This window comes from Arachis hypogaea, chromosome 5, assembly GCF_003086295.3.
Source record: "Arachis hypogaea cultivar Tifrunner chromosome 5, arahy.Tifrunner.gnm2.J5K5, whole genome shotgun sequence".
NCBI classification, from domain to species: domain Eukaryota; kingdom Viridiplantae; phylum Streptophyta; class Magnoliopsida; order Fabales; family Fabaceae; genus Arachis; species Arachis hypogaea.
The window spans coordinates 114,380,287-114,392,178 of NC_092040.1; the positions used below are offsets into that span (position 1 = coordinate 114,380,287).

Genomic DNA, 11,892 nt, shown 5'->3' on the forward strand with positions numbered 1-11,892 from the left:
CCTTCGTACATTGTTGTCATTAAATTTGTAAACATATGATTTGTATGCACATAACGGTGGTAGATGTCTCTAAATAAACAGCTAATTATATATTCAATTATTGATGATTTTTTTTGCATTAAATGTATGCTTACATTTCCACAATCTCTTCTTATTGTTTTTGACTCATCAATTTTTTACTTAGTATCTTTTAAATATATTCCAGTATGAAAGGAGGAAAATATTATGAATAATGAGATGGAAATTTAAAAATAAGATGTTATATAATATTTAAGAAATGACATTATCAATGCAAAAAATAATTTATTACAGATAAATTTATCGACGAATTTTATGTCACCAACATAATTTACTTATCGATAATAGATTTGCATTGTTGATAAATTTTTTTGCAATGAATTTTTTGTCGATAATAAAATTTTTCGATGGATTTTTGAGTCCGTTGGTAAAATTTATGAAAATTTCACTCTTTTATTTATGACGAAAAAAATCCGTCGCAAATTTCAACAATAAAATCCGTTTATAATTTCATATTTTCTAGTAGTATGATATTTATTTATATTATTTTTTTGTATATATATTTTTTATTAAATAAAAGATATAAATATTTTATATTCCCTCGTTTCTTATCAATTATTTTTTTTTATGTTAAAAAAATACATACAGAACAGAAGTGATGATGTATATCACATTACTCAAATTATTTCTCCATAGTTGAAAATCTGTTTCATACGTTCATTTTTTCACTATCCCATTATTATTATTTTTTCCTTAATCAAAGGCTGTTTCGCATCTCATTGACCATGGGAGTCTTCATATCAATCTTTCATGTTAAGTTCTTCTCTCTTTGTTTTTTTTTTTGTTTTGTTTTTTTTTTTTTTCATTAAGAATGCCTATGACTTTGTATATAGTAGTTTAACTGAAATCTATAATTGACGAAAAGTTTGACATACATTAATAAGCCTACTTTTCGTAAATACCAATCCAAAAGGTCTACAACCCTTAAAAGAGTCAATTACCCGAAATGCATATGTTTATTCCCATAACTATTATTTACGGTAATTTTTAATCAACCATCTCATAAATAAGAGTTTACTTAATCTATATTACTTATTGTATAATGGTTATTGAAAAAATTAAACTGTATTATCATAGTTAACATTAACTATATATTTTACCCTAGTTTTAATAACCAAATAAGTTAATCATAGTAAATTTTTTTCTATACATTATAAAAACTTAAAAAAGTCTCATTTTGCAATTTTTTTTACTTTTTTTTTACATTTTTTTTCTTTTTTTTTAACTGGAACATATTTTTTTAAAAAATGGGTCATTTGAAAAATTGAACTTACTTTTTAAAAAATCATGGTTGATTTATTTAGTTATTAAAACTATGGTTAAAGATATAATTAATATTAACCATAATGACAACTCAATTCTTTCGATAACTATTAAACAAGTTATAGAGGATAATTAATTCTTTAATTATGAGAGGATATGTTAAAAAATTACTATTATTTATTACGGTAGTAATTATTCTAAATATTGTTTATCGTGGAGAAAACTTATACTATCTCATGTAATAACACCGGCTTCAAAATAGGATCCTAAAATAAAATAAATTAAAAACTCACACAAAAATATTGGAAAACAAAAGTAGTAATATATATATATATATATATATATATATATATATATATATATATATATATATATATATATATAATATTGGAAAGGAAAAAACTTGAACCTTCAAGATTGAATAATAATCTTATCACAATAGAAAGTCACTTTCAATAGCATCAAGTGCCACAATCCTTAGGAGAAAGAGGGGTTTGGAATTTAAAATTTGAAAGAGAAACGTAACGTTTGCATTGCATTGCGTAGCATATAGAGATGGTGCCATAATTGTATATGGGTAGGAGCTATATCTTTGAAAAATATATACCATAATCATACCAATAATATTATTAATAATATAATATGTATATGGGTCCATCCATAAGCTTAACTTCATATATATGATTTAAGTATCAGGAGATCCTTTTGGTCCCGCTAGATTTTTATTTTATTCTCCGCAAATTGTACTCTCAAACTTTTTATATACACAAAAAAATAAAGTAGATAAAAAAAACCATCCATTGAATCACACCACTACCAACGGCTTTATATTGTCCAATTTTAGTTTCTTTATATGTAAGTTTAAGTTAAACAATTTATTTGAATGAAATTATATATTTTCATTAAGGTTTAATTATTCTATTAGTTCCTATAATTTTACGAAATTTTTAATTAGGTCTTTATACTTTTTCTCTTTTTTAATTGAGTCGTTGCATCAATTTTTTTTAGTTAGGTACCTACACTTTTTTTTTATTTAGGTCGCTATACTAATTTTTTTTTAGTTGGGTCCTTATAAAATTAAGCCAATTACTACTAAGAGGAACTTAATTGAAAAAAAATTTAGTGCAGAAATCCAATTAAAAAAAAAGTACAAGGACTTAATTAAAAATTTTACGAAACTATAAGGTCTAATAGAATAATTATATCTTTATTAATACAAAATTAAGCTTCTTTTACTCAACTAATTAGTTGGTCGAGTGATTATTAATTTACTCGTCCACATAAATAAATTTCGAGAGTTCAAATTTCATGGTATATATTAGATAACAATAAATTTTTAAACAGAGTTTAAGTTTGCAACAAATTAATTATTGGACGGTTGAATAAAAGATATAGTCAGAAATACAAAAAAAAATCTAAAATATGTTTTTTAAAATCTTTGCAATAGGTATAATTAGAAATTAGTAACACTACTCTTGAATTATTTATCATTTTTATTTTTCTTTCTCTCTATTTTTTTTCACAGTCCAATAATTATTCTCCTATTCATCCATGGTGGACACAGTCTTGGCCATCAAAATTTTGATGCCATTTATAACGGTAGGTATCACAAATCCAACAGAGTTGGCCACCATTTACTTCTGTTCATAAATAGCTTGGCCTAATAACATGGACCTGTTTTTAGTTATATACTTTATTTAACACTACTTTCTTTAAGTATATACACAAATAAATAAATAAATGATTAGGTGATTTTGTTTCAAACCATTTACATTCATACAATTGGTCACGAAACAATAATAATTTGTGTGAATATCATTATTTCAACTTTATTCTATAGGTATCATTGTTTTTCTTCTTTTATATATATAACAAGAGATATTTTTTTAAGTCCCTCTTTTTGTCAATTAACTATTAAGAGTGACGAATTGTCAAAATTGCAACGGTCACCATCAAAGTAGGACCCTTAAGGCCACATGTTGAGTAGTACCACAAAAATAGGGTTCCTTTTCTTATTCAAATTAAACATGCATTACTACAAAATTAGGGACATTTTGGGAATCACATAGGTTATAACATTGTGAAAGTAAAATATGAAAGATTAGACCCCTCTTATTAAATACAATGCAAGAAGCACTGAAAGCACACATCACTAACCCGCTGAAATCTAAATAAAACCACACCATAGATTAAGCTCAATCATTAAAGGTCAATGCATATATAGATCCATTTCTAGGGGCATTTTCGTCATTTCTAGGCAAATGATAATCTTCATCTTATTTCATCCTTAGAAAAAAAATATATAATTTTTATTAAAAGAAAATAAAATTAAAAAGTAAAAAAAAAAAAAGCTGACCTAGATGGGCCGGCCTTTAACTAAATTTAGCTGCACAGACAAAAACCAACTTCATATCTATATCGTCTCCTTGTGCAGCTGTTCAAAACACTCTGAAATTGGTTAATATAATATAATTTAATAAGAAATAACTAATTAATTATTATATTTTTCTCTGTACAAAATTAAATAAATAATTAATATTTCTGTATATATCTTTCTGTGCCACTTTATTATTATATGTAAGAGAGGGAAATCCCAGGTTCATGAATTTACATCTCACCCCCCCAGATGATACCTCTGGAAAAAACATTTTAATAAAATTTAGTAAACGATTCAAGATTCCCACCTTAAATTTTTTTTCTAAAAAGTAATAATGTAAAAATAAAAAAAGAAAAAACAACCTTACCGTAATTGGTATCATTTAATAAGTATCTAAAAAATAAATGAATAAAATTAAATAAAATATAAAAAATGCAAATTATTATTACTACTTATTGAGATTGGCAATGCAAGCAGATCCCACCGAAATAATATATAATATAACAATATAAATAAAAATAAAAATAAATAAATAAATTTCACCAAACACGCACACGTTCTCTCATACATAAACTACACAACACACATGATTATATATCATATGACAGTATAAGAGTATAACCCTATTTTCAAAAGAATTCACCACCCATTTTTTTTTCTTCTTTTCTTTTTCTTTTCCGTTCTCACTTTTTTTCTTTTTAATTTTGCACCATGTATAAATTTTAATTTAATTTTAATTTTTGCTCCCCTCTGTAATTGCTTTGGTTCTGTGCTGTTTTCCGCAAAGGAGAGAGAAAGAAAGAGAGAGACTACAGAAGGAAACAACAAAGAGAAGAGTCCTATGCTGGGGGACTCAGCTGTTTTGGGAACAGGAGGAGGCAGCTCTGGAGGAGCAGATGCAGTAGTCGCAACAGCCGCGACTTCTTCTGCTGCGGCTGCTGTAGCTACTGCATCAGCACCACTACCACCACCACAGTCAGTATCAGCAGTACCGCATCATCATCATGACGGTACTGCTGAAATGGTTGGTGGTGGTGGAGGGGGAGGTGGAGGATCAACCTCCGGGGACGACGAGAAAGGAGAGAGGAGCTTCGGCGGGAACAGGTGGCCGAGACAAGAGACTTTGGCTTTGCTCAAAATACGGTCGGATATGGACGTGGCGTTTCGTGATGCCAGTGTTAAGGGTCCTTTGTGGGAAGAGGTTTCAAGGTATGTAACAAATAATAACTCATTCGATTCTGATTTTATCTTCTTCTTCTTCTTTGCTCCTTGTCTTCATGTTTTATTAGCTTCTTCTCTGAGATCTGAAAATTCTTGTGATTTCATCTCCTTGTAATGTGTTTCACTTTTCAATTCGCTCTTCTCTCTCTTCCTTATCACCTATTAATTGCAGTGTTTTGTAATTTTCTTTCAATTCTTTTTTAAATTAAGCCTCTCTTATTTCTTTTCTCCCTAGGTGTTTAATTTTATTCAAGCATAGGTAATAGGTGTGTTTATTAAAAATAAGAATAATAATAATTTAGATGCGTATGTTAGTTTGTGCAGCATAGCATCTGTCTATATATGACTTATTGGATGCGGGGAGTGATTTTTGTTTTCTTTACTGACATTGATTTTATGGGATATGCTGTATTCTATTTTTCCCAATTAGTTACCAGCGTGAATTGAGTCTCCGAAAAGCAAGATTTTCTTAGTTGGGAAATTGAAAGTAATTAAGCTAATTAGATGGATTGCAAAATGTTCCAACTTGGATTCATGTGTATTCCGTGGCAAACATACATATATCATGTCTTGTGATTCAGTTACTCTCTAATCTCTAATGTTGTGTATGGTTATTCATTATCTTATGCTTCCATCCCATCTATCCTAGCCTAATTAGTGAATTTGGGGGGTTAATTTAATTAATGAATGAATTAATCAGGAAGCTAGCAGAGCTTGGATACAAGAGAAACGCGAAGAAATGCAAAGAGAAATTTGAGAATGTGTACAAGTACCACAAGAGAACGAAAGATGGTAGAAGTGGAAAATCTGAAGGAAAAACATATAGGTTCTTTGATCAATTAGAGGCACTTGAAAACAACCCAATTATTCATTCCCCAGCATTACCTCAAAAATCAGCATTGCAAGCAACACCAGTTTCAATGGTAAAAACAACCGCATCATTGCCATCCCCTCCAATAATTACAACAATGCCACAACAACAACAGGTAGTAGTAGCAAGTAGTGGCACCAACACAACATCAGCACCACCTATTAGTATTGCTACTGTTCCATCAATAGCTCCTACTACTATTTCAATGCCTCAAATTCAACCCAATAATAGTAATAATAATAATAGTAGTAATAATAATAATAATAATCCTGTATATTTTCCTCCACCACCACCACCACCGCCACCTGCTTCATCTTTTCCGAGTATTCCGGCGGAGCTACTCTCGAATTCGAGTTCTTCTTCGACTTCGTCGGAGGAGACGATCGAAGGAGGGAGTAGGCGGAACAAGAGGAAGAGAAGGTGGAAGGAGTTCTTTGAGAAGCTAATGAAGGAGGTGATAGAGAAGCAGGAGGATCTGCAGAAGAGGTTCCTTGAAGCAATAGAGAAGAGGGAGAAAGAGAGATCCGCTAGAGAAGAAGCATGGAGAGTTCAGGAATTACAAAGAATCAATAAAGAGAGAGAGATTCTCGCTCAAGAGAGGTCCATCGCCGCCGCCAAAGACCAAGCCGTCATGACCTTCTTGCACAAAATTGCCGACCAACAAAACCTTCCTACACCACCATTCAACAATGTTTCTCAACCATCACCACCGCCACCACCGCCTCCTCCACCACCACCGCCACCACAACAAACACAACCTACCCCGCCGGTGGTGGTGCCGCCATTACCCACACCACCACGGCCGCCACCAAGCATGGAGATGGTGAAAGTTGTTGATAACAACAACAACAATGGAGAGAATAACAATAACAACAATAATAATAATTCGTCACCGCTGGCGGCGAGTTCTTCTCGGTGGCCGAAAGCTGAAGTTGAGGCGCTGATAAACCTGAGAACAAGCCTTGATGCGAAGTACCAAGAGAATGGACCAAAAGGACCATTGTGGGAAGAGATTTCAGCGTTGATGAAGAAGCATGGTTATAACAGGAACGCTAAGAGGTGCAAGGAGAAGTGGGAGAACATCAACAAGTACTTCAAGAAAGTCAAAGAGAGTAACAAGAAGAGGCCTCAAGATTCAAAGACTTGTCCCTATTTTCACCAGCTTGATGCTCTTTACAGGGAGAGGAATAGCGGCAAGCATGACGCTGCTCCCGCCATTGTCACTACAACGCCGTTAATGGTAAGGCCGGAGCAGCAGTGGCCTCCTCAGACGGACCAGCCCTCCTCGCAGCCGCGGGAAGTAACCATGGAAGACGCTCGGAAGGGAGGCAATGATGAGGACGAGGACGAGGAGAAGGATAATATTGGTGATGAAGATGACGACGAGGACGATGACGACGACGAAGGTGGTAGTAACTTTGAGATTGTGGCAAGCAAGCCAGTTTCTGCTGAGTGAGAAGGACCAAAAGAAGAAAAGTTGGACCAATGAGATTAAAGTTTTGTGGGGCAGGGGTTGTCGGGAATTAAAGGTGAGTGGTGGTGGTGGCGGTGGTGGCGGCGGTGGTGGTGGTTGAGGAGAATTTGAATATGGAAATGCATGTGTAAGACACATGGGTATAGAATGTGGATTGGTGGGGGTTCTTGCTACCATAGCATATAGTCACTAAAAGATTATATGTTCTTTTTTCTTTAATTTTATTTATAGCAAGAGAATTATTTATTTTTTTGAGCTAAATAAATAAGGTAGACAGAAAAGAGAGATGATTATTCAGGCTTATTAAGAAGCTTAAGGCTCCACAATAATAATATGAATAATGAGACCTTGATGAATGTTTGTTTGCTGTTGTACTAGCTGTTTTTTCTTCTTAGCTTCTTTTTCTTTTTTTTACTTCTATTATTCCTTCTTGTTTCATGTATCATGGTGATGTAAATGGGATAGGAGGATGGGGATCTGCCTGTTTTTTTTCTTTTCAAATTTTGTTATTACAATTACAATGTTGATTGTCAGTGATTTATATTCTCTTCTGATCTCTTGTTTTGATTAACTAACTAATTGTTCTTTTTCTGTTTCTATATCAATAATTTGCATGCACAAATTAAACACATTATTAGAAAAATGATGAGGAGATAAAAAACAAAAGGGAATGAGAAAGTGAGAATGAGAGCTTAAAATTGTAGGGACATAGAGTAAGGGAAAGGGCAGTGTATATATTGTAAGAATGCAAAGGGCCCTTAGAGTAGCAGAAAATGCCAGCATCACACATGGAGTCATAAAATCCTTGAAAGGAAGGAGGGTCCCATTAGGAATCTTGTGAGTTGTTGATAGATGCTGATGATCATGATATGTATAAGAACCAACAACCTAGCTACTTAACACTTATACTACCATTGCATATATACCATTTTGTAAATAAGGGTTTTGCTAAGTACACTTAATTAATTAAACTCTTATATGTGCTTCTCTTGACGTAAAAATTCAAGTTAATTTCATGTGAGATGGATAGTTAAAAATTATTAAATAATTTAATAAATTTAATTAAATTATTATCTAATAATTTTTAATTATTAATTTTAGATAAAATTAACCACACTTAAATTTTCACCTGTGTTGTGATAATCAATACTCATGAATATTAAGAAAAAAGATGTATTAGGGTTAATCATCCCTCATCAGTCATCACCCTCATAATCCATTAACCCAACATGTTGCTGACATTTTTTTATCTTTTAATTTGTCAAGCTTCCAATGTCATCAGTCTCATCAGCTCCACTTATTATAATTAATTATTATGTGTTTTTTTCCATGAAAGTGATAAATTAACTCATTTTATTAAGATAATTAAGGGTGACTCATAAGATAAATAATGACTAAAAATTACACTTCATCTTATAATCATGGAGTTTGAAATTAGCTAAAATTTATAATACAAAATACAAATTAAACAATAATGGAGGAATTTTCATATGGAATATAATACATACCTAATTTTAACACCTCTATAATCTGGTATTTGAAAGTATTGGAATATAATTGCGGAGATTATTTTGTTATGTTTTTGGTATATTTTATATGTAAATATGAGAAATGCAATAATTGAGGAATTTTCATATGGAATACTACAGCTCAGTATATTTTCCTTTAAGCTTACAGGCATAATGATTTGATGGGTTATGGCTGGGTATCCTATTCGGCGCTGTTTCCATTTTCTAATTCTCTAATATATATTTTTCAACTTTTTTCTTTCTTGGGATTTAATTTAATAATGTGACCAATAAAGTAAATTATAATACATAACCTTCAATCGCATATGCTTAAGTGTTCCCATAATAAAAAAATATCCTGGGTTTTATTTATAATTTAATATTTTGTGAAAATGTTGAATACTTATTATGAATGCAAGACTTTTTTTTTTTACTTTTATAACATTTAATATTTTCCTAATTAAATTGCTGACAATGTCAGTACTAGATACTTATCTCTTTTATATTTTTTTTAATCACTCTTCACTTTTCTCTTTAAAATATTTTTACTTTTCCTAAATCATCAGATACTTAAATTAAAAAAAAACTACATCTATACAAGTAGCTAGTGCTTTTATATATATATATATATATATATATATATATATATATATATATATATATATATACTTTGACAATCTACTAATTTAAATAATAAGTAGTTATATTTTTTCATTAATAAGATTTAATTACTTTGGTTCATATTTTACTTGTTTGCAAATTGTTCAAATTAAAATATGCAGGTCATCACTTTTGAATTTGTGATATATAAATATAATATTTGTTGCTACCACCCAAATCTCCCTCTATTAGTTTTATTAATTAGTTTTGGCAGTAATAATGCAAAAAGATCCCGTTTTAAGAATAATTTACGTTTATTCTTACAAATATATAATACTTATTTTAATTATATAATTATATCTATTATCACAAATATAATTACACTGTCATTTTTATATAAAAAATTGCATAAAACATGTTTATTCATGTGTCTTTCTATCTTTTGAGGGGAAATAACATAACATAAGAAAAAAATGAATTTAGAAATAACCAAAAAAGCCATAGATAAAAGAAAATGTGTTTGTTATTATCTTGTTATATATACTTAGCTTTAATTAAATTAAAGAATAAAGTTTACTTTAATAATCAAATTGATAAGTTACAGTTCTAGTGGAACACTCAACCGTACCGTATTTATTTAAAGGTTATCAATTATTAGTTTATGGGCATATATATATATATATATATATATATATATATTTGAATTATTAGTACTTTTCGTAGACAGCACTTGAACTTATTCTTTCTTTCTTCTAGTATACTACCATTGAACCTAAACTTGTATTAATCTCATGCGTTAATCACTAATTAAATAGATTCCTTAGCTTCTGGTTATGATCTCAAAACCGAAATTCCTTCACGCTGCTTCTTCTGATTTTTTTATTTTATGTGCTAATTAATTTTTTTTTAATTGATGAGTAAAAATTAAAGATAAGATAAAATATGTTAAGAAAAAGAGACTCATTAGTCATTAATTAATTATTTTTATTTAAAAAATTGTACTAAAACCCAGACAAAAAAAAAAAACTCCTTTATTCAATTAATTAGGAAAAACCCATAATGCATAAAAAGAGTGAAAAAGATAAAAAGAAAACAAAATAATTGCATACATGCTGTTTTGTTACCCACAAAAAAAAAATATATATATTCGATATATATCAATCATTCTACAAAATCTAGTGTATATTTTGATGATGTATATGAGTTTATATATACATAAAAATTATTCTGAAAAATTGGAGATGCCATGGAGATGGCAATAACTTTGACTTGGGAGGAGTATGTCCTACAATGGTGGGTATTTGCATGTTGGTGGACCCCACTTAAAATAATAATAATTGAATGTCATTGCATGCATTTACCGCACCTACGGATTGGAATAAATATTCTGTTACATAGCAACAGTTTCAGACATAAAACGCAGCAGTTCCAGTTGCAGTTGCATTTGCAGTTTCAAAAAGAAAGTAAGAGAGAGATGGTACTACTCTTTGAGTCTTAACTGTTAATCCATCAATCACTGTTCACTTACATTCTCCATTCTTTCAATTCCATCCAACACAATTTCAAATTTAGTTATCTATCTATGCACTCAAAACTAGAGAATTTAACTTGAACAAAATAAAAAGATTTATTGCATTGGGTTAATGTTTTTAGAGACCACTCACCTGAAAATTTTTGGCTTAAAAAAATCTAGAAGTCAATTATATTATAAGTCTAAATTAAGATCATATTCTACGTAATGGAAAAAAAAATTAATTAATGATTTTTTATGAAATTTAACTGTAAAAAATGATAAATACTGAGGATAAGAATTCTATAAAGATATTTTTTTAATTTTAATTCTTATATTTCTTGAATTTTAGATTAACTTGATTGGTCGAATTCTCGAAAGTACATTATTTTTATTTGACTTTAAAATAATAATTGACTGGTGACTTTCCGTTTATCTTGTTATAGTTTTTTATTAATAATTTTTATATAAAATTAATAATTAAGATATAAATATGTATTATATTAAGCAATTTAGTGAAATACGATAAATTATATAACAAATTTTAAATATTATTTTCACATACATTTTTATATGATGAGTAGCTACACAATTTTTTTTCTATAATGTAAATATGATTCAAATTTGTTGGTCTTTTTAAGTTTATTTAAGAACTAATTTCATCCATCTTATTTGTTATCTCAAACTATTTTAGTTTATTAAAGTTTATAAAAACTAAATGACTCACATATGTATATATAAAGAGGAAGATTAATTCAAAATTGTTACTTTACATAAAGGTGTAAAATAAACGAGTCACATTATTTGTTGTTGGATTTTATTTTCATATAGTGTCTTTAACTAATTACACATGGAATGTTTTGTGCTCATTTTTAGATTTGTTGTCAGCAATAGATGTGTTGATTTTCTCTCTCTTTCTCTCTCTCTCTCTCTGGTTTTTCTGTTCTATCTACATATTTATTAGTTTATTATTACTATGCAAATTTCTCA

The 11,892-nt window shown here is 29.6% G+C and overlaps 1 protein-coding gene across 1 annotated transcript; it reads left to right on the forward strand.

Moving 5' to 3' along the window:
- The first annotated feature begins 4,200 nt into the window (after positions 1-4,200).
- Positions 4,201-7,640, forward strand: LOC112802982 (trihelix transcription factor DF1). The gene is made up of 2 exons (XM_025846420.3): positions 4,201-4,927; positions 5,640-7,640. Exons 1-2 carry the CDS (start codon positions 4,560-4,562, stop codon positions 7,264-7,266), a joined length of 1,995 nt encoding a protein of 664 aa, XP_025702205.1. The 5' UTR covers positions 4,201-4,559; the 3' UTR covers positions 7,267-7,640.
- The last annotated feature ends 4,252 nt before the right edge of the window (positions 7,641-11,892 follow it).